Source organism: Trachypithecus francoisi, unplaced genomic scaffold (assembly GCF_009764315.1).
Source record: "Trachypithecus francoisi isolate TF-2019V2 unplaced genomic scaffold, Tfra_2.0 Lachesis_group1, whole genome shotgun sequence".
In the NCBI taxonomy this organism is placed as follows: domain Eukaryota; kingdom Metazoa; phylum Chordata; class Mammalia; order Primates; family Cercopithecidae; genus Trachypithecus; species Trachypithecus francoisi.
Window position 1 is genome coordinate 166,833,251 of NW_022681454.1, and position 24,273 is coordinate 166,857,523.

The following is a 24,273-nucleotide window of genomic DNA, read 5'->3' on the forward strand; positions in this document are numbered from 1 at the left end:
AGTACTAAAGTAGGGTTGATTGGCACAAAATGAAAGTTCATTCCAAAACATTATGTGAGTGGGCAGAAGAGGAGCAGATGTGACCTCATTTTCAATCAGTTCAGCTTTTAAGCAGTTCCCCTTTCTCTACCTGATGAAATGCTATGGTTGTTCTTTTGAAGGGTCTATTTAGCAGGGTTAATTTCTTATTTCTTATCCTACTAAGCCATTTGGTTTTTAAATGTATATTTCCTCTCTCCATGTGCATACATAATATATATGCATACATAAGTTATTCATGTGTTTAAAATTTCTCACAAATTTTATTTTAAATCTTTCTTTCGTTACTTTGCTTTCATTTTTTTTTTCTCTTCACTTTCCCAATACCTTTCTTATTTTTAGACAGGTCATTTTGTAGGAATAATGTGGTAAGATATTTCTTGTAAAATATTGACTCTTTTATTAAAATATTTTGTGTAATTTATGATATCTCATCTTTAGAATAAAAATGCTACTTAGGAGCTTTCTTTTTAAAATTCAGGAATTGCTTAGCTCCTAAACATGAAGAGTTAAAATCTACTAGATCCTTTTATTATTTCTAAAAAGTATTATTATCAGCCTTTTACTACCTGTGGGAGATGGGCTTTTCAGTGGCATTCGTGTGCCTTGTATTTATAGGCCTGTCGTGACATACGTGCTCTTACCACTGAAATGATGGCATAAACTTTGACAAATACAGTTTTATCACCTTTTGAAATATACTACAACACGATATATTGACTATTTAATATTGATGTTTAATTTTTTTCAAGTTCAGTTCAAATCAGCTAGAGTTAATATTAAATATTCACAATAAGAAATTTTTTTTAAACCTGTGATGCATATTTATGATTCAGTTTATGAGCCAAAGCATGAATTTTTATAAGGTCTCTGAAAGATAGAACTTACATAGATTTCGTAAATATTTTCAAATTTCGTGTGTTACATAGACTTCTTAATTGTTTACAATGATAACTTTGATCTGCTCCAATTAAACAGTCTTAAGAATAAAAGTTTTTTTTTTATAAAACGATAATCAATTTGTTGTTTATTTTTCTGTTGCAAAAATTAACCTGTATTTTGGTCCTGTAATTACTTGCTTGTTTTTAAAATTTATTCCCACTTGAGTATTAACTCATGTTTTTCTGACCTGATTTAGCAGGAAACTGTTTGCAAGATAAATTGGCCAAGAGAACTAAGACTAACATCAGCAGATTTACTTTTTCATGTTAAATAAAGTACTCATTTTCCATGAAGTGCCAACATGATTTATCCAAATCTGAGGAAGAGAAGAAACTAAAAAAAGGATTATTCAAATTTTAGATTTGTAGGGAAATAATGTTTTCACTTATCTCATTTGGATTCCCAAAATGCTAGCTTAAACCAAGCCAAGCAGTGGCATAAGATAATAGACCCCAAATCAGTTTATATTCCAGCAGGGTAATAGACGAGCCACACCTCGATGTTCTCCATTTACTCATCCATGAACAAACCATGCAGTGAGTACCTGCTGTCTACTAGGTACTCGGGACACACAGATAAATAATACACACTATCTGTCCTCAAAGAGCCCTCAGTCTGATTGGGGAGAAACATACAAACAGATACTAAGGCAATACAGAAGTGCAATGTTAGAAATATTCACAGGTATGAAAGCAAAAAGTGCATTTGTGTAAACAAAACAAAACCAACCAAACAAACAAAACAGGACCCAGGACCATAGGAGGAGGGCAGAGTTTCCCAGGAGTTGGTTCCTGAGTTTAAATGTGCTGGTGTGAACTACTGTGTGCTTAATGGTAAATTCACGTTTACAAAATAGAACATTAGACATTATAGTGTTAACACAAAGAAGGGTTTTGTATGAAGTCTCCCTTTTTCCAGTAATAATTTTAACTTATATGTTGAGAATTGAAAGTTTTTATTTTGTAATTTACCCTGATGCCTTTAAAATATGCAGTGCATTGTTATGGTTCTTTAAAAGTAAATTTAGCATAACTTTAGTAAATTTGATCATCTACTTTAGTTTGAATGAACTAAATTTTGTTCAAAATTGTACTATATACTTCTGAGTAAATATAATGAATTTGTTACCCATATTTACTAATATCACTGCCAAAACCACTTTAAAACTATACCTAATCACTGGAATAATATAGAGTTCCAAAAGATCAAACTTATGACTTAGAAGGTTTTTTATTTCTGAAGTTTTTCTTCTTAATATAGCCTCTTATCTCTGAAACACTTTAAATAAATTTATATCATCTAAATAAAGTTATACTTGTCCATTAAGATTGGGTTCTGGTAAAATAAAGATAGTATTTCTTGTCAGTTGAAGAGCAATTTTCCTAAAGCCTGAGTGAAGAGGTGCCTCCCCACCAAAAAGTATATTCACTCACAATGTCCAATGCTCTGAGATTAAATGTCAAATACTTATTCGTGTATCTACTTGAAATAGAGATGACGATGGAAATTGGACACTGGCTAATTTTTTTGGTTTTTTTTTTGTGATGGAGTTTTGCTCTTGTTGTCCAGGCTGGAGTGCAATGGCGCGATCTCAGCTCACCACAACCTCCACCTCCTGAGTTCAAGAGATTCTCCTGCCTAGGCCTCCCGAGTAGCTGGGATTACAGGCATGCGCCACCATGCCCGGCTAATTTTGTATTTTTAGTAGAGATAGGCTTTCTCCATGTTGGTCAGGCTGATCTTGAACTCCTGACCTCAGGTGATCTGCTCGCCTTGGCCTCCCAAAGTGCTGAGATTATAGACATGCACCACCGCGCCCGGGCAACACCAAGACTGGGCATATCATCAGTGCATAATTATCGTCCAAAGACAGAACATATGGGACTGATGTGTCAATATTTTTTATATACTAAATCGAAATCAGTCTGGTGGGAACAAACCTGTTTAACCCTTGATTGGCTTCTTCAGTGATTTTTAAATGCTACGGTTCAAAGTTTTTCACATTGAGATCTAGCTTCCCATCTTTCACCTGGAGGAAGAAGCTCTGTGGGGGGTTAGAAACAGGGGGATGGCTGTGCATGCTTTGTCTTCTGTTTAAAAAGGGAATTCTGTCTCCAGAAGCCAGGGAATTGCACTGGATGCTTGGAGCAGGCATCAGAATGTATAGATGGTTTTGGATAACATTCATATGAGGTTATCTTCAATAACTCAAAGAGATGACAAAAAATAGTTGATTAGCCAGGCACAGTAGTTCACCCCCTGTAATCCTAGCACTTTGGGAGGCCGAGGTAGGAGGATCGCTTGAGCCCAGTAGTTCAAGACCAGCCTGGGCAACAAACTGGGACCCAATCTCTATTAAAAAAAAAAAAAATGAAAAGAAATAGTTGGTATTTTTCTAATGAGCCTGTAGTGTTTTTGGTACATTTAATTTTCCTGTTAAGTCAGGCAAATCATGAAATTATCCTAATGATGTGGGAGAAATTGCATTAAAACTGGGGGAAAAGAGCCCAAGACTTAAAACTTACCCCGTCTAGATGTTGTGTAGTTGATCACAGTTACTGTACAGAATGCACAGAGATCTTTAGAAAATTATTATGTTGATACAGATGGGGACTTCTTTTAAGAATTCCAAATGGTATGCATAAAAATCCTAAGATTAGTTAACAAGTTGCAAAATTGTGAGATTTATTGGGAGGCTCTTATTATAATGGAAATCTTTCTTTTATTCAGATGACTAGGTGTTCAAAAATGTGATATAGACAACTTTTTAAGAAGATACCTTTGTTTTTGAAACAGGGTCACAGCTGTGGTCCCCAGGCTGGAGTGCAGTGGCACAATCATGGATCCCTGCAGCCTAGGAAGATACTTATTTATTTCAGTATTCTTCACTATAGTACAGGATAGATCTGTAATATTATATACTGTATTATATATTTTGCTTATTTGGTTAAAGGGGGTGGCATCTAATTGGCTCAAAATGCCCCCTTAGAAACCTGATAAAATCTTCCCAGTAGGTGGCTAAAACTGCATCACAGACTTACCCACTTGTAACTGCAGTTGCCATAGTATATCAGAAGTCTTGAGATAAAAATAAAATATATAACTATTAACTGTTACTTAATAGGCTGCACTCCATTGTCAAGAGTACCAGTGTTTCAATCTGTAAAGTAAGTTTGGGACGAACTGGTTTACTGTATAGTACTCAGCCTGGTTACCCTGCTTAAGTTTAATATACAGTATTAGAGTTGCTGACCTGGATTTCTTTTAGTGGAGCATTATGATGTCAACTCTACTATTTTCTCTATTTTGTTGCCCTTTGGTTTATATCTTGGCCTGATACTTAAAGAAAGGAAAAAAAAAAAAAATAAAGACAAGGAATAGGAATTCCTCTAAGCGAGTCTATTTCTTTGAGGAGATAATTTTTACCAGAATGTCATACTTTAAGCCACCCACAGCTTATGTAGAAGTTTTATATTTCCATAAAGTTACCTGAAAGCATACTTTATCCATTTTCAGTTCTGCCGTAGTTGCTAACAGAGGCATTGCCATTGGAAAGTGGCCTTCCATCTCCTTTTAGTTTAGGGATATTAAAATATACTTGGAAATGGGTCTTTTCCTGTATGGATGACATTCTAGATATTCAAGGACTGGTAAGGTCTCTGTTTAATCTTGGGCTTATCCATTTTAAGCCCTGATTAAGCACAGACAAATTCCTTCACCATGCCCAGCAGGGCTACAGCTCCCAATGCAGTCATCGCTCAGTGCTCTGAAAGGAGCAAGACATGGAGGTCTTCAGTCAGCAAGAAATGTCTAGTCCATCCAGCTGTAACTAAGCAGAGAGAAAGAAGGGTCCTGAGGCTGGTGCACCCCACATTCCCACCCACATCTTGCCACATGTTGGTGAGAGTCTGGGGAGCCCCAGCCTACTAGCACGCCTTGTTCCCTCTGAATTTCTGGAGCTTATTTATTTTTACCACCTCCCTCTCTGCTTTCTGTGCCCATACCTTCTGCTCCTTTTAGGTAAGTGCAGCCAGAGAAAGGATGCTGATAGGATTTTTCTGATGAAAGGTGTTTTTGATCAAGAGAGTTAAAAATCACTGAATGAAGTTTGGCTTGTTATGCCTTTAAATTCTGTGGCTCATGAAGAATGATAACCAAATAGTGTGCATCTCGTTCAAGCAGTGGCCCTTTCCTAAAGCTAAGTCATTTCTCAAGAGATCGTGTGACTGCATAAGCTCATCATTAAAAGCTTAGTTTTCTAGGCTTCACCTACAATTTCAAATTCAAGCAAGCCTAAGTTACTGTCATTTGCTCTAAAGACCATTTTTCTAAATCCCTTTGGATTTATATTATCTCTACCAAGGCATGGCCATCTTGGAAAAACATTACGTATAAGCAGGATTTGGAGGTAAGAAGGGGCACTTTGTAAGTTGTAAGACTGCCCTGACCTTACTTCTGGTAATCCATATTACCATCCAGTGATAAGTGATTCTATTTTTCAGCCCATTTGCATTTCCACCTTTATGAACATACTGATCTTGGAAAATTATCTACTCATCCTCTTTTCCATTTCTGTTTAACAGTGATTCATTGGTTTGGACTGTAGAGTGTATCAGCTGGTGTTTACGAAGGTACTATAGTATCAGTGAGTCACAGAGGCATCTACTGATTCTCATTCACTCTTAGACAGAAGGAGTATGTAGCTTTCCTCCTCGGGAGTAAAGTATTACACCACTTTATAGCCATTGTTCGAATCATATAATTAAGATTTGATGTGATTATTCTTAGTTGACTTGGGGTTAGACAGACAATTCTTGTATTTGGTTTTGCCTTCAGATTTAATGACATGCAGCCTTTGAGAAGTGAGCAAATTCAGTTCTTCTGGTGCTATTATATAGCATTATTAAAAGTACAGTGCTGTGGAGGGAATACAGAGTTATGTTCTTGGTGAATTCATAAGGTATTGCCAGTACAGGTCTATCTGATCTAAGCCCTGCTCTCCCATCTTGTATTTTCCATTCTTTATCTCTGCTTTTCTTTTCAGAGTCTGTCTTACCTCCAAAGCAGAACTTTTAGGATTCATTCGTTTATTCAGTGAGTATTTATTGAGGAATTATGTGCCAGGATAAGCACTGGGGATGCAGTGGTGTGTACGATGGACATAGCCTGTGCACTCACAGAACTTACAGTCTAGTGCAGGGATTGGGGGGCCAAATCCAGCCCAACACCTGTGTCTCTAAATTCAGGGTTACTGGAACACAACCATACCCATTCATTTACATATTGTCTATTGCTGCTCCCACACTACAGAGGCAGACTTGAATAATTACCACAGAGACCCTGTGGTCTGCAAAGCCAAACATGTTTACTACTTAACCCTTTGAAGAAAAAGTTAGCTGACTCCTCTCTCATGGATAGTGATGGAGACATTTCATAAATGCAATCTAGAGCTCAAAAGCCTTGCCAACCCCGTTGAGGAGTGTATATTCTCCAGAGGGCAGTGGGCTACTGCTGGAATATTGTAAGCAGGGAAAGAAACATGTTGATATATGAATTTTAGAAAAGTCCCTGTGGCTGCTGTGTAGGAAGTACATGTGTCAGGGTGAGAAGCACTAGGTCATAGTGGTTAAGAGTATGGACTCTTGAGCCAGACTATTTGGATTGAAATTTTGACTCTGCTACATACTGATTCTAATCTTGGGTAACTTCCCTGTCAGATGTCCTGTCTATAAAATAGACAATAGGCAATCATAGTACCTAACTCATGGGATTCATTAAGTTAATATATGTGAAGCACTTAGGACACAGTGTTTACCATCATCACTATTATTCCTATTGTAATCTTGTTCAGAGGTGAGGGTGCCTGAATTAAGGCAGCAGCAGTGAGGATGATAGAAAGAAGTGGCCAGATGGAGGCTCTACGCAGATGATAGAATTGACAGGAATTTATGATTAATTGGATGTCAGAAGGGTAGATAAAAGAGAATAAGAAGTTGAGGATGACTGCAGGTTTTGGATTTCATCAGTTGAGTGAATGGTGGTTTCAGTCCCTGAAGTAAGGAGACAGTCAGTGAAACAGGCTTGTGATGTGAGGTGAATGATAGGTTCAGTTTTTGGTATGTTACATTTAGCTACTAGAGAGAGATGAATAGAAATGTTCAGGAAGCAGTTGCCTATGAGGTTTAGAGTTCAGAAAGGTGATATGGGCTGGGGAAATGGATGTAGCAGTGATCACTATAAAACTGGTCATTGAGCTTGGAAGAGAATGAAATAACCCAGCATGAGGATGGAGTGACAAATAGACTAATAACAGAACCCTGAAGAACACCAATAGACAAAGAACCATTAAGTCAAAAAAAAAAAAAAACAGCTTTTGGAGGAAAATAAACATGAATTTTTAATCCATTAAAATTTCTCTCATTGAAATAGTTGAATTTGAAAAATATTTAAATTTGCAATTTTGGTATTAGCATAGGCCAACCTAGACTATAGCATGTATTTCACAATTTGATTTCATGTTATCATATTCTATATTCTTCTAATATTCAATTTCCTCTGTATGGAACATTAGGTAACTTAGTGGATGCTATGGCTTCTGGATGCTGACATCGTATGAGCTGTTCAAACTACTCTTTTTTTTTTTTGAGGCGGAGTCTCGCTCTGTCGCCCGAACTGGAGTGCAGTGGCCAGATCTCAGCTCACTGCAAGCTCCGCCTCCCGGGTTTACGCCATTCTCCTGCCTCAGCCTCCCGAGTAGCTGGGACTACAGGCGCCCACCACCTCGCCCGGCTAGTTTTTTTGTATTTTTAGTGGAGACGGGGTTTCACCGTGTTAGCCAGGATGGTCTCGATCTCCTGACCTCGTGATCCGCCCGTCTCGGCCTCCCAAAGTGCTGGAATTACAGGCTTGAGCCACCGCACCCGGCCCAACTACTCTTACGTATTTAATAACATTTCCTTACCTCCCTGTTTACCAATTCTCTTGAGCCTGTGATAGGAAAAACCAAAGTGGAGGAGAATGTCTTTCTCCTTTTTGTGTTATACTTGTTTCAGCATCAACAACTTGGAACCAGTTTGTTACAACATTTTATAATGATATCTCTATATTAATTTACTTACAACACTAACATAAGTAAGTATAATTTTGGAAGGAGCCAGGAGATAAATTGGAGAAACAAACACTTTTTCCATCATCAGAATCACCCCTTGCTTCTCTCTTACAGTCATGCTTGCCTTATACTTTACTTAGTTAATTCCCAAGAGAATCTTCAGTCCATCTTGAATATGATTTCCAGCAAAACAGCCTTCTACTCACTTACTCTGACCCTTAGTAGGGCTCAAAGATTAGGCTCAAGCTAAGACCCTGATATGTGACAATCAGAAGGATGATCCAGCGGCTTTCTCAACCCTGTACCACACATACCTGAACAAAGGCATCACATTTATACAATCAGGCTGTGTTGCCTTTTCTGTTTAGGGGAGAACTTGTGAAAAACTTTGAAATGGTCCCAAAAGATGACTGTCTAACTCAACTTTCCAACTTATCTCACCCTTTCCTATTTTACAGTCCTGGAAATTACAGAAAACTGAGAGTGATGCAAAAGACTCTTGTCCATTGAAATGCAAGTTGTTCTGGTGGAATGCAGTTGATTATTGCCCTACGCAGAGTGACCAGTTTAACTAGATGTGCATCAATTTGTAAATTCTTTGCAATATCCTTGATATTTATGTTTGTCCTTTGGATTTCTTTTTGAACCAGTTGTAATATCTTACAGGTTCCTTTTTTAATGAGTTAGTTAAAATCTATGTCCCGTCTTCAAAAAAAATTATCTTGTTATATATACACATGTATGTTTATACATGCATATCACATCTCTAGAAAAGTTCACAATAAGTTGGTAGCTGTAATCACCTCTGCAGAAGGAAAGGCAGGAAAGCTTGCTTTTCATTACATGCCCTTTTGGATGTTTTGAATTTAGCTTTGCATGCCTATTTTTGAACTTTTGAAAATCAAGTCTTTGCCATCCCTTAACTACTAACTTCACATCTGAAATAACTGACTTTCTATAAAGATTTTTGCCTCTACATAAACTACTAATAGAGAGCACCTACACATCAACATCATACTTAGAGACTTACTTTTGTATTTTTTGAGGCAAACTAGTAAACTTTACTTTTCAAGGTAGCTCTAAACCTGTAGAAAGATTTTGGTCGGGTGATGCTAATACTATGACTGTAGGGGAATCTATCTGTAGCTAATTCTATCTGTAGGGGAATCACACAGTCTTAGTGTGGAGGGAAGTGGCAGACCCATCAGCCTATTTTGCAATTGTTCTGTGTGCACCTTGCCTCTTTCCCAGCTGCGTCCTCTATAATCCTCTTGTCTAATTATAATGAGCAGCCCTCCCATTAAGCCAGTGATTCTCAGGCTTATATGTATATTAAAATCACCAGGAGTGCTTTTAAAAATCGAAATGCTTAGACCAATTAAATCACAATGTCTGAGGGTAAGACACAGACATTGGCATTTTTCAAAGCCGTCAAGGTGATGCCAATGTTGAGAAACAGTGTCTTGTGCAAAGAATGGTACTGGCAGAAGCAAAAGCACTGATCATATCTGACTGGAAGATCTGCATAGGTGATGAAGACGGTCCAAACAGAAAAGAGAGGCACCCTTTACTGTGAATGAATATCCTTGTACAAAGAATCTGTTTTGACCCATGCTGCTTCTGGAATGGGGCAAACTAGGTATGGGGGAGTGGTTTAAAAGCCCAAGCTGACTTAGTTACAGATATTAGCTTTTTTTATACTTCTGAATTCAGATAAACTCTCAATGAGTAAAAAATACCAAATTGGGACTCTGCATATCGCCGCCTTGTTCCTCAGCCATTTGGGGCACTGAGCCAGCCTGCTGACAGTGACATCCATCTAATACCACTGCCACCATATGGTTGTACTACCGACAAAAGGTTATATTTATCACACACGGGCCAACTGGGAAAACCACATACTGTATAAACATGACCTATTAAGCATCTGTTTTAATCAAAGATTCTAGAACTTCTTTGCTCTAAACCCTTAAAAATATGCTTTATTAAGGGGCCTTTGATAGAGAGGTAGGTTTGTAAAGGGAGAAGTAAAAATGCATCCTTTCATTAATTTTGAAATAGTAAGGTGAGGAGATAGCCTATTTCTTGGTATTTCCTCTCTACTCTGAAAGCTATCTTCTAATGGGAAGTCCTGATTAATGTCCTGCTTGTTTTCCAAACTGTTTTATTGTTGCCTCAGCCTTTTTTTAAACCTGAAAATTGGTCTCATGAACTCTACTGTGGTGGTTTGCCTTCATATATTCATTGTATATCCCCTCCCTTTTGTATAGGAAGACAGAGATGTCAATGACCCCATGCCCAACCGAGGCGGCAATGGACTAGCTCCTGGGGAGGACAGATTCAAACCTGTGGTACCATGGCCTCATGTTGAAGGAGTAGAAGTGGACTTAGAGTCTATTAGAAGAAAAAACAAGGCCAAAAATGAACAAGAGCACCATGCTGGAGGAGATTCCCAGAAAGATATCATGCAGAGGCAGTATCTCACATTTAAGCCACAGACATTCACCTACCGTGATCCTGTGCTTCGCCCAGGGATCCTCGGTAACTTTGAACCCAAAGAACCTGAGCCTCCTGGAGTGGTTGGTGGCCCTGGAGAGAAAGCCAAGCCATTGGTTTTGGGACCAGAATTCAAACATGCAATTCAAGCCAGCATTAAAGAGTTTGGATTTAACATGGTGGCAAGTGACATGATCTCACTGGACCGCAGCGTCAATGACTTACGCCAAGAAGAGTAAGCACACATCCTCTTCTTTCTAACAATGGGGCAGCTGTTGTTTTCATAGGTTTTTAGGTTTAGTTAGATTGTTAGAATGGAGAAATTATTGATGCCTTTATTTCAAGGAAATAAGAGGATCTTTGAATAGCAAAATGGTCAGAAGGAGGCGGTCCCTACATTTATGCCATTGTATTGAAGGTAGGCTGTATAAAATTCCAGGGCCCTCTACATCAGTGCTGTTCAAACTATGGTCCCCAGACTGGCACTGGTCTATGATTTTTTGTTACCAGTCCACAGTGAGAAAATGAGCTTGCACCAGGATGTAAGTCAACTACATTATTAAATACTTCCTTGATTTGTTGATTTTCATTCTGGAGCAAGTGCCTTATCTTGTTGTAGAACAATAGCAAACAGTAACAGTGTTCTGGGTATCTCGCATAATGAACTAGATTTATGTTTCCTTCAGTTTTTTTCCTCAGTACTGAAACTGGGAATTGAAACACTTGACTATCAGCAAAAGGAACACTCAGATAAATAAAACTGTGACCTAAGATTTCCAATTCTTTTCACGTAGTATGATTTTTAAATGAAAGATTTTCAGCTTTTAACTTTGATGGATAGTGATTACTGAATGAACTCAAAACTTTTCTCTTTCAGTTTATTCAATAACTGGTTCTACTACTATAGGATCTACATAGCTTTCATGAATGTAGTTGGAAATTTAATTCACTGCTATTAGAAAACACTCAGAATGTATTCCTGATGACGTACTGTTAGCATCATCTTAATTTTTAAAAGGTTAATACAGCAGGTGCTCACACCCCCATACCTATTCACATACACATATCATGTACACACACACACTCACACACATACACATACACCTGCTCACCAGCATTCTTTATGACCGCTAAGTAAAATCCTGTGTCTGATACAATGCCATTCAATGGACTTTGAGTATTCCTGTACCTTTATTGGTAAAAGTGAGAAGAGATGAGTGAAATGTGCAAAGAAAATAGGAGTGGAAGTGCAGCAGGGTGATGGTGAGAGATACAACCTCTTATACAGAGAAGAGTCAGAGCATCTCCAGGGGCTGTGAAGGCAGAATCTTGGAGTAATTTATTCCCAGTAGAGACTTGCCTAGTCACAGATAGCATTGTCAGATTTAGCAAATAAAAATACAAGATGCCCAATTAAATTTGAATTTCAGATAAACGGTGAAAATTTTAGTATATGTTCCAAATATTGCATGGGACATACTTAAAATTTTTTTTAAATTGGATTTCCCAGAAATCCAGTTTTAACTGGGGGTTCTGTGTTTTATCTGGCGGTCTTAGGAGATAAAGATGGCTGTTAAAGAGTTAGAGCTGCCATATGAGGACCCTTTAGGACCCCTAACAGGATCTAGAGCCCCTCATCTAGAGTGTGTCTCAGTTATCTTCAGTGTAGCACTCAGTCAGATCCCTCATCTTGGTTACACAGGTGCTTTGCAAAATGATTGGTGGCATTCTCATCACTGTAATGGGGGAGAAGGGAAGGGAGACTTTCTGCTGCAGGCCGGGACTTAGTATAAGTTACTGAATTCTCACAACCAAACTGTGAGAGAGCCCTTACCTGAGTGTGTGAAGTCTGAGGCTCAGACAGAGTTGTGACTTCTTTGCATTTACCCAGAAGAATGGCAAAACTCCAAGTCACCCCTAGGTGGTTTGATGTGAAAGCCCCTTCATTTCCATCACTGCACACCTGAGGTATATATCTCTCTCTAAGTAGTGTACCTCAGTACAGATGTTACAGTCAGAGGGTTAGCTTAGCAGTTTGGAAACAGAGATTTTAGCACTTGAACTGTTTATTTAAAAATATGTCACTTAAAACACCAATATAAATATAGCTAACTTTTCAATATAAGAGATACATTAAGAAAATTAAACGATGTACAAGGCTTAAAACAGGGCACAGGATTTAGAGACATCCTCTGCGCCTCCCTCCCTTAACCCCTTACATCCAGTCCATCAGCAAGGCCCCTTGGTTCTACCACCAAAATGCAGCCCAGATCACTTCTGAGGTCCGCTTCTTTCCTCTCATCTGCCTCCACCTGAGGCCATGCAACCATTGTCTCTCCTGGAATCCTGCAGAAGTCTCCTTACTGGTCTTTCCATTTCTACTCTTGCCTCTTACTATCTTATTATTGAGACACAAATCAGTGTGGTCTTTTAGAAACCCAAATCTAAAACCATTCTGTGCCTTCCCATTGCACTTAAAACCCAAACTCCTAACGTGCAGCAGCCCCCATGCTGTGGCCCTTATCCACCTTGCAGACCTCTTCTTGCTACTATACTTCTTGCCCACGTACTCCAGCTGTGCTGGCCTGTCTCAGGTCCTCTGCATATGCTTTTCCGTCCTCCACGAATGCTTGCCTTTCTTCCCGTGACTGGCTGGCTTCTTCCCAGCCTTTAGGCTCACTTGCACTTCTCTAACCATGCTGTCTTATTTGCTAAGGCCCCACTTTATTCTCTATTACTTCTCTTTAGCCATTTTGTTCATGGTATTTATCAAATTTTATAATTAGATATTGGCTTATTAAACTGTTTATTGGCTGTCTTTCTCATTAGATAAGTTCCTAAGAGCAAGAACCATGCCTATTTGTAAGCCTAGTAGCTGACAAGTAGGAACTCAGTAGTAGTACCCAGTTGGTAAATATCTGTCGAGAATGAATGAATGTATGAATGAAATCAGCCAGGGTTCAAACCTTAATGCCATCACTAGATGTGAAATCTCTGACCAGTTACTTATCCTCTCTAACCCTCAGTTACCTAAACCTTAAGACAGATCTAACAATACCAATCTCTCAGGATTAGCATTAGAGTTAAATGACATAATTGACTACAAAAAGTCTTTTATTAGCCTGCTGGTTAGAAACCTAAGTATTATTAGCTGTTTTTACTGCCATGGTATTTTCTTCATTACCTTGTTGTCAACATTCAGATGTTTTCAGTTACTATTTACCTTTGATAGGCTCTGTTGCTTTTTGGAAAATATGAATGTCACACATTGCCTTATCTACATCCTCTTGCTTCCACTAGTACCTTCCATGATGCTAAAGCCTTCATCTCCTTTAAAAATTTCAGACACACTGATTTCCATGGGAACCTCGCATCTCTGAGTCCTCCTTCCACCCCACAGTTTCCTTCCTGTCTCCTTTCTTTCCTTCTTCCATGCCTTGCATAGCCAGTTGTGTCCCATGTTCTTTCCTCTGGCACTACTGGAACAGTGCCTAGAAACAGGACATTGCATGTTTTTGTGTATTATTTCTGTAAATATTATGTCTCCAATAAAATTAAAAGGCCCAAATCTATTTTAGTAAATGCTCCTAAGCCTCTCTTTGAAATCCTATACTAGTGATAAAAGTCATTTTTAATATTTCAAAATGCCCAAATATAATAAATCCCAGAAACTTTTTTAAACTGAATCCAAATTATTTTTTAAACTGGATTCTGTCTCACACTTAAAAAAAAAAAAATGAGACAGACTTCATTCCTTTTTGAACACTTACAATTCAGTGCAGAGTATAACATAATTTTCTAAGTAAAATTATTTATACTTTAGAATGTGGACAATCTTTGGAATTTTTCTCTAAAATAAAAACCAATCATGAATAAAAATCGCCTAAGAGTTGCATATTACCTAATATGCATATTAGCACTTGTCTGCTTTTACTGGCAACATATTGAAAACATATCGTACATCCATATTGTGCACATGAGGATGCACCACCGTTCCTCATCCTCATCCCTCGTGGGGAATGTGCTTGGAGCGCCTCAGAAGCTGGCTTGCTGTGGCTGGCTTTTTGCCGCTTCAGAACGCAGGCCCTAACAGCCTTGTTCTCCTGCCTCTGTCTGTCATAGAAATGAGGCACCTGCATAGCTTAGAGACCAGGCTTGGGCTGTTTGTCCAGCTGTGACATCTGGCACTGTGGTTAGCTTGTTCGTTCTTGTGGCTGTTCTGTAGTCTTTGTAGATGAATGTTCTCTTCCCTAGAAGCAGGAGGGACGTGTCCAGCTGCTGGCATGACTCACACTTCTGTATGTGATAGCTTTGAATTACATTCACTGACTGAGTAATTTATTGGCTGTTGATTGCTTGTTAAAAGGGTGAGTAACACTCTTTTGAGTGAACTGGAGGCCTACTTCTTTTTTAAAGACTTGAGCCAAGAATGACTTCACCTGCCTTCACACTTTTTTTCTATAAAATACAAATACAATTTTCTTCACAGTTCAACAGATATTGAGTATCTCTAATATGTAATGCACTGTCCCTGCCTTCAAGGGGCTCAGTATCAAAGGAAAGAATGCTATAATGTAAGGCAGAATGTAAGAACCATTAGAAAGGTCTTTTAATAATGTGATTCAGAAGAGTGAGAGGTCAAGTTACAGGGGAGTCAGAAAAGGATACTTTGCCAGGCATGGTGGCTCATGCCTGTAGTCCCAGCACTTTGGGAGGCCGAGGTGGGCTGATCGCATGAGTCCAGGAGTTCAAGACCAGCCTGGGCAACATGGTAAAACACTGTGTCTACCAAAAATACAAAAAAAACCAGCTGGGCATGGTGGTGCATCCCTGTGGTCCCATCTACTTGGGAGGCTGAGGTGAGAGGATACCTTGAGCCCAGGAGGCAGAGGTTGCAGTGAGCCGAGATCACGCCACTGCACTCCAGCCTGACTGATAGAGTAAGAGCCCATCTCAAAAAAAAAAAAAAAAGAAAAAGAAAAGAAAATGATAGTTGAGGGGAATACTAGGGAAGACCCTGAAGGATGCGTAGGGTGTCTTTAGGAAGAGGGCACATGAACATGTAGTAGAAGACATGAACACGTAGTTCATGGATCCAGTTTCCTTGGATCTGGAGCTATGTGGAGAGAAATACAGCTGGGAAGATGGTAGGGCATTGGAAGACTACATGCCATTCACAGAGCCTACATTGAATCTGGTATTTGGGAAGACCCATTGAAGGTTTATAAAGAGAACTTTGGGGATTTCAAACTAGTAGAGGTGTTAGATTAGGGAGTGGAGACTTGTTAGAGCGTTAGTGGCATTCGAGTGGGAACTCCAGTGGAGGTTATAGAACCAGAAAAAGGAGATTCAATGTAAGAGAACAAAAGAGTTAGAAGCAGTAGGCTTTGGGAGGTGATGGAGTGGAAGGGGAAATCAAAGATAAATCCAAGGCTTTGAAGCTCAGTAACACAAAGAGGAGTGATGCCATTAACAGAAAGAGGCTGCTGGTTAGGATAGAACAAACCACTCTGCCCAAAACTCATTTACCTGAACTGTTCTGCCCCCTGGTTTAGATGAATTCATGCAGAGCCAGTCAGGATGAGGAGCCTGTTTATGGGAAGAAGTAGAAAGTTCTATTTGTAGATACATTAGATTTTCTTCTGATAAAGTTTGGGATTTTATTTCCTTTTACTGTGAACTGCTGACGCAAACACTTGGAAATTATTCTTATCCTTTTTTTCTGCCCAGCAAAGCAGACAATCAGAGGTATTTTGATTCAAACAAGTGAATTAAATGTTTTGACTTATTGAATGAATTCATTTGCTTCTAATATTTAACCTTTTCTCCCACCTACACACCTTTTGCATTTCTGTTTTGTAGAAAGCTATCTTAGATGCAATTATAAAGTGAGATGATAGATGTAAAAGTGCTTTGAAAATTCTAAGAGCTATGCACATGTTAGTAAGATTGTTAATATCTTTCTTAAGCTTGTCTATGGGAAATATTTTTTTAAAATATATTTTACATTTACACTCATGCCTTATATGCCAGATAATTCTCCTCTTACCTGAGTCCAAAATACATATTGATTCTTATACTGTAATTTTACCTAACATGAATTGTGTTTGTGAGGTTTTCTTCTCTATCCATGTTAAAGGTTCTCTTTAATATCTACCAAGCTATTTAGAACGTATTGCTATAATTTATAAAATGGTCACTATTTTTAAAACATTGATTTAGTTGGAATACTATAGCTTTCCTTTTAATTTGTTTTTACTTATCCATAAATTTCAGCTAGAGCTAAAACCTTAAAGCTGCTCATAAAACGTTAAGACAAATATTTAGAATATATAGAAATCATATATACACATACATTTATGAATCATGTTTATGCAGAGGTATTTGTACTTTGCCCTAGTTTCTGTTTTTGGAATATGTGGTGGCTCTATCTGACCATCCAAAGTAATTGATAACAATTTTTCACACACAATCCTTTTTTTTTACATAGATTGCCCAAAATATATTGCGTTTTTCAGACTACAGTTTGGCAACTTTAGGTCTCATGTTCAGAAAACACATTTGAAAGTAGTTTCAGATGACCCAAGTTGCTTACTGGCCGAAAATTTTGACTCTTGGAAACTAGGGTACTTTGTGAATTCAGGGTTTTTCCAGATTTACTTTAAAATAAGTCCTTGTGTTCTGATGCCTATTTTTCGTCTTCACACACATATAAACACAAAAACATATATACATTGCGTGTTAGAATTTTCTCAAGTTGATACTTGTTTAAGGTTCTGGCTAACAACAGACATATTTAGACAAACTGAAATTATTTTAAAAAACAGGAGTTAACTTACATTACTCCCATTTCCACAGCAGTTTAGGGAGGTACTGTATTTATTTCAGTGAGGCTACAAAAACTGGAAATTGAGGTAATTTGTTTCTCTAAACCTCCGTTAGCAGAGTAGCAGCAGTCTTGAATCCCTTTCTCCCTGAAGTGCCTTCTTACCCTTGATAGGTTCTAGATGGCTCCCTTCCCTTGGTGGAAACGTCCTTCTGCTCCCAGACCTCATTTGGTTGATGAGAGCCTTCCCACTCTCTGGTTCTTGTCCAGGTTGCTCTATTGACAGAGGATTTATCTTCATTTCCCTCCTTCATCCCTCTAGCTCTGCCACCAATGTTACAAATCACAAAGTATGCCTGATAAAAAGTTATAAACTCACATTGCATTTATTATATTTTCACAGCCCTCTACCCCCAACTATGAATTTAGAATAAGTTTCCTGGAGACTAGTTTGAAAAATATTTGTGGTGGAACCACTAGATATCCCATAACCTCCCACCCCAGTGACAGACAATTTCAGGAAAACCTTGACTCTTTTTTTCTCTTCAGAATAAGTCGTTTGCACATGGGAAACACTAACACAGAGATTAAGAGATGTTTTTTGCACCCTTTCCTCCTAGAGTATCTCAGTGTTTGAGCTAACAGTCTTTTCAAAGTATTTAGTCATTGTTCTCTGCCAAAAGGTTATCAGTTCCTTCCAAAAGACAGCCTGTGCCAATAGACCCAGATGTGCTAGAGTGCAGTGTGGATCGCGGAACACACGCCCCTTTCCCGCAGTGGGTCAGCATGGTCACCTGTGGTAATTTAGCTCAGACTATTCCAGAACCATTACATACAGTCTGTCTACTACAATATGTGTTTCTTTGATGCATATTGACTCCTGTGCATTTGGTAAATAGGGAAATTATATCAATTCAGCGTGTAAGTCTTTGTGGTTCATAGATTTCCTCTCGCATAGTAATGTTTAGAAGTGATCAGGAATAAGGTTTCTCACAGCTAAAGAGATAGCCATAAAAATTATTTATGAAGACCTTAAGGGGACAAAAATTGTCTTCTGCAGAAGTGTTTTTCTTTAGTGAAAGAAATGGGAAGTTTATTGGCTTTAAGACCCACTCACTCTACTTGCCGCTATATTTAGCTGTCTGAAGAAGCTGCACGTGCATCCAAAGAAACTGAGAAGGAAATTGATTGATGAAGAAGGCTATCCTTGGATTATACTTTTAATTTTGGTGAAATTGCTCTGTATTAAAAATGAATGTCTCCAAAGACCTACAAAAAGGAAAACACAAGCCTATGGGTGTTAAGTTTGCAAAAGATGAACTGTGATACGAAATGCAAAAATTCGTGGCAATTTTAACTGTGCTGATTGGTTTTGGTTTCCTTAGGGCTCTGGTCCCAAAGTTCCTTAAGTTTTGTGTGGTCTGCTCCTATCCCTATTTTTTTTTTCAGTCTTATTGTCCGTCCGTCCGTCCGTCCTTCCTTCCTTCCTTCCTTCCTTCCTTCCTTCCTTCCTTTCCTTCCTTCCTTCCTTCTTTCCTTCCCTCCCTCCCTCCCTCCTTCCTTCCCCTATTTTTTTAAGTCTTATTGCTCTTTCTCTTCTTTCTTTCTCTCTTTCTTTCTTTCTTTCTTTCTTTCTTTCTTTCTTTCTCTCTCTCTCTCTCTCTCTCTCTTTCTTTCTTTTGCATAATCTTGCAAAACAGAGAGTTTACTAGGACTACATATACAAGACAGAAATGCCTGTAATTGCATCTAAAAGGCAGGCATAGTCAGACTGCTGGGCTTAGGGCTATGCTATGAGTAGTGCTTTGCATAATATAGCCATAATATAAAAGGAAGAATGGGAGATATTTTCTATATTTGAGATTAATAATTTACATGACACTGTCTAGCTGGTAATCCAAGCATAAACCAACATTTATATAGAAGGAATATCCCCTACCTCTCCATTTATTCTAGAAGCAGAGCAACCATTTTAAAAAAATAGACCACTCTCAATAGACAGCAAGGAGTTACATATGGCCACAATAAGGAGAAACTTGGCCCAGTTTAGAGCCAGGACTCACTTTTGCCATAGTTGGCTATAAAACTCCAGATGACTTCACCCTTTTTACATTTACACATGTAGATCTTTACCTCTGGAATATCCAGTAAAAGGACCTGTGCTGGAGAGAAGGCAATCTTTAAAAGTAGTTGAACCAGGTTAGAGGCAATGAGGGGAGGCTTCCTTCCTCTCATTCAGAGTTTAAAATTGACTTCAACTCCTTAATCTATAGGAATTGTTAAGACAAGTCATTGGAGAGAGCTGTAAAGCAGGATCATAAACACCAGTTTTGTTTCTTCAGAAAGGATTGTAGAAGTAGTAATATGAATAATGGTTGAATAATTGTTATATAACTTCTTGAATGCACTTATAAATATGTTAATTATCTGTGTTCATTTTAAGCTGAATATGTAAAAGGTGCACTTGGTGTATCATAAATAGATTTAGTCTTTCATCATTTTTGCAAGATATAAGTTGAAAGTGCTAAGAAGGAAAAATGGCTTAACACCAAAGCCAAGCTAATTACATGAGTTAAAATTATATAAATAATATAGTTTAATTACATTCAGTAAACTTTTAGTCTGTCACCGGGAAATGACCTGTTGCTTTGCTTCCCTCTTCACTGAATCCTAGGGGAGATTCCACTCTTCAAAATGTAGCTATTGTGTAGGAGAAAAATCACATTTTTAATAGCCCGGTGACTTATTTTAGAATGAACACTGCCATTTTAATCAAATGGAAAATATCCATGCCTTCTCCAGAATAGAAAGGCCCATTGAGCAAACCAAAACCATGATAAGGGCTCTAGAGAAAGATTTGAGAATCTAAACTCTGCATTCCTAAGACCCTGGAGATTCACAACTGGCACTTTAAAGGAAAGCATTGTAGTCTTCAGTAGAAGGATGTACTTCATCTTTTGTGAGGTAGGAGCTCCCTCCAGAGTCCACACATGGTAAGCTTCAGGCCTGTTGGAGTAGGTCCGCGTCCAAGGAAGATATTTAAGGCTGATTTCTTCTCCCAGTGAGATTGAGTTGGGGAAGGGGCATTAAAGGAGGACAGAGAAACTCTTTTGAAAGCTTCTGTTGAAGTCTGTGTAAACACAACTACTTAAGAAAGCAGGCTTGGGTATTCTTATTTAAATCAAATACAAAGAAGAATCTATCCTATCTTCTGGGCAGACAATAATGTAACCTAGACTAGAGTTTGTTTGGTTGGTTCTTGGCCTCACATCTTCTGTCACTGTGGTACTAGTCTCTGGCTCCAGGGTCATATGCCAGATGTTGAGGCTGATGACCGGAAGGGTTGGAATTAACAGTGTGCTAAGGGGGTGCACCAAGAGATGTAGAGTGGCCCAGAAAAGCAGGATTCAGCCCTAGTGTACTTATTTACACTTCTTTATATGGTTTTCAGGAATACTTCTCAGTCACTTCAAATGAGGTCTAAACCGTGCCTTCCACTTCCACATAATTAACTCTGTTGCTGTGACTGCTGCTTTTCTTATCTCTCTGTTGCAGCAGCTGATGGAGATGGGGTTGGGAGAGGGGGGCTTAGTCAGTGACGGTAAGGATCAGCAGCATCACTGTCCCTGTGTTACATCTATATGTCTAGCAGTATGCTGAGTTTTTGAATATACTATCTTCTATGCTTATAACCATACTGAGATAGTATATTTTCAATTTCACTATACTTTTGGGTGATGAAAGTGAGCCTCAGAGTAGTAGAACACTTGCAGGTCATATAAGTCGAAGATGGATATCCTGGGACTCAAATGCTGGCATATACACCCATTGCCTTGTTAGGGATGCTAACAGCCAAGAGGTTGTGTTTCAGTTTGCTACAGGACATTGATTTTTTTTACAGGGAGAGTTAGAAAAAGGTAAAAGGCAAAGATTTAGTGTGTCATTATTGCAGAATTTTTTCCTGCTTCCTAAGACAGGGTTTCACAATCTCGGCACTTGACATTTGGGCCAGATAATTCTTTGTTGACAATTCTCTGTCCTGTACATTGTAGGATGTTTAGCAGCATCTGTGGCATCTACCCACTGGATGTCAGGAACACATACACCTGCTTCCACCTCCCTAGTTGTGCAACCAGTTCTCCAGATGTTGCCACATGCCCCCTGGAGGGCAAAATCACCCCTGATTAAAAATCACTGCCGTAAAGGGTTAATTGAGGTAATGTTGTGGGAGGAGGGAGTGACACAATGAAAATAACAGAGATGCATTTATAGGATTGGGGGAAGAATTGGAACAGATTGATGGAATGGGACAAATAGATAGGAGGACTTTGTCCTAAGTAAGATGAAGATAGTTATTAGATTAGTGGAGGGTTACATGAAGGTTCACAGGCTCCATCATGGCAGATCTGAATATTGTTGCTGGTAGTACAGTAATCATTCACAGATGCATTTATAACTCTTTCTCTCTTCCCCCTCCTCCCTTTTTTCTTTCTTTTTTTTTTTAAATAAAAAATACCAGGAGTGGAGTGGAGGGAGCCACCCTTTTTGCACTATACAAGAGAAAATATTCAATCCTGCTATTTCTCTAGTTCTACCTTTCGGCCAGTTGGTAGCCACTGAGGGCGTCTCAGAATTTGGTGTATATTTGTCCAAACTTTATTCTAAGTTATTAAACTAATTCTCCTCTTGAATTATCCCCCTTATTTCTTATTTCCATTTCTTAGTTTTGTTTTTTGTTTTGTTTTGTTTTTGAGAGAGTGTGTATCCTTCTGTCGCCCAGGCTGGAATGCAGTGGCACGATCTGAGCTCACTGCAACCTCTGCCTCCTGGGTTCAAGCGATTTTACCACCGCATCCTCTCCAGTAGCTGGGATCCCAGGCGCCCACCCCCCCCCCCCAGCTAATTCTTGTATTTTTAGCAGAGATGGGGTTTTGCCATGTTGACCAGGCTGGTCTTGAACTCTTGACCTCAGGTGATCCTCCCACCTCAGCCTCCCAAAGTGCCTGGGATTACAGGCATGAACCACTATGCCCAGTCCATTTCTTGTATTTTTAATTAGAAGAATTGCTAATACCTTGGGGGGAAATTATTTGAAGCAACAAGAAAAATATCAACAATGCTTATTTTATTAACCTTCGATGATAATTTTACAATATACTTACCAGGACTATTATAAGAAATTCACTTATAAATATTGTAGTTACATACCATCAAGTGCCAGAATGAATTATACAAAGGCAAAGCACATAACAATACTACGAGTCCTTGCTCAGTGTCTTCTATAGGTTCAGAGAGAGGACGTACAATGAAGCTAATTTTACCATAGGCAAATCGATATTGTTGACTGAAGGAAAAAAAACTGAAGTTTTTAAACAATTAAAGTTAGTTATATTTGGAAGTCTTACTAAGGACTATAGACTGAGGTTTATAACCCAGAAGCAATTCTGTCAGGCTGCTTTAAGCCAGTATTTTAGTTTATAGTTTACATGTAGGTGGTGAAGATTTAATATGTGTAAAATTATATCTAAGTTTCAGTGTAAGAGTATATCTGGTGATAGATTATAGAGGTATAATCATTAATTTTGTCAAATGTTATTTTATGTGTAGGAAAAGGCAAGGACTAGGATCATTTAAGAAATGTAGTGACTGAGGCCAACATTGTGGTGGGACCATGTGTTTTATTTTTTTTGTCTTTAAAGTATTTTTTACAGAGCTGTATGTCATCACAGAATCCAGAGCATTGTGAAATTATGTTGGCAAGTAGAAATGAGTATGCCTTTTTATGTTTGTTATTCTGCCTTACAACATATATAAGAGTCAAGTTCCTATGGCATATTTCTGGTCACAAAAGTATCACCAAACGTCTAAGTAAGGACCAAACTACTTGTAATATTAAATATTAAAATAAATGTGAAGTATACATACATTTTAAGAAAGATTAATAAAAACAAGTAAGATGATGATTTACTCAATTTTTGGTGAACCCATGAGTGATGGTGGTCATAGTGGTGGTGAATTTAATCAACAAGTAAACATTTACAAAGCGAAAATTGTCAGGAGTACCTTGCACCAACATGCAGTTCAAAAACAAGCAATAACAAACGTGGGGAGCTTGCTGAGTGCTTCTGTCCCACATCACTTATTGTCCTGCGTCTGTATAATTATTGTCTACATTACACATTTTTATTTTATAGTAATTTGTATTTATTCATATAATTTGCTATCCACTCATCCCAGTTTAGGGTGGTGTGTAGCCAGAGCCAATTTTGGCAGCTGAAAACACAATATGGGCACCCTCGCTGGTCAGGACGCCATCCCATTACAGGTGAACTCACACACACCCATACTCATTCACCCTGGGCTATGTAGACACAGCATTTCACCTAGTGGGCACAGCTTGGGGATGTATATCCAGAGAAAACCCATGCAGACAAGGGAAGGGTGTGCAGACTCCACCCAGGCAGTTGCATCAGTTTTTTTTTTTTTTTTCTCATCAGCATTAAAACAAAACAAGGTTGAATGAGGCAATGTTATTCAAGGACCTGCACTACACTTATTTAATACGTTGGCTTGTCAGAGCTTACAGACCACCCTTTAATGTGCTTAAAAAATAGATAGCTGCGGCCAGATGTGGCACCTTGCGCCTGTAATCCCAGCACTTTGGGAGGCCGAGGCGGTTGGATCACCTGAGGCCAGGAGTTCAAGACCAGTCTGGCCAACATGGTGAAACCCCGTCTCTACTAAAAATAAAAAAATTAGCCACATGTGGGGACATGCACCTGTAATCCCCGCTTCTCAGGAGGCTAAGGCAGCAGAATTGCTTGAACCCGGAAGGTGGAGGCTGCAGTGAGCTGAGACCGTG

The 24,273-nt window shown here is 38.7% G+C and overlaps 1 protein-coding gene across 4 annotated transcripts in view; it reads left to right on the plus strand.

The window, feature by feature from the left end:
- GALNT7 (polypeptide N-acetylgalactosaminyltransferase 7) overlaps positions 1-24,273 on the plus strand; it is a 150,988-nt gene that overhangs the window by 65,951 nt on the left and 60,764 nt on the right. For all 4 annotated transcript variants that reach the window (XM_033215699.1, XM_033215698.1, XM_033215701.1 and 1 more), the window contains exon 2: positions 10,360-10,820. In XM_033215699.1, coding sequence (XP_033071590.1) covers positions 10,360-10,820 — 461 coding nt within the window. The remainder of the gene's footprint in view (positions 1-10,359; positions 10,821-24,273) is intronic.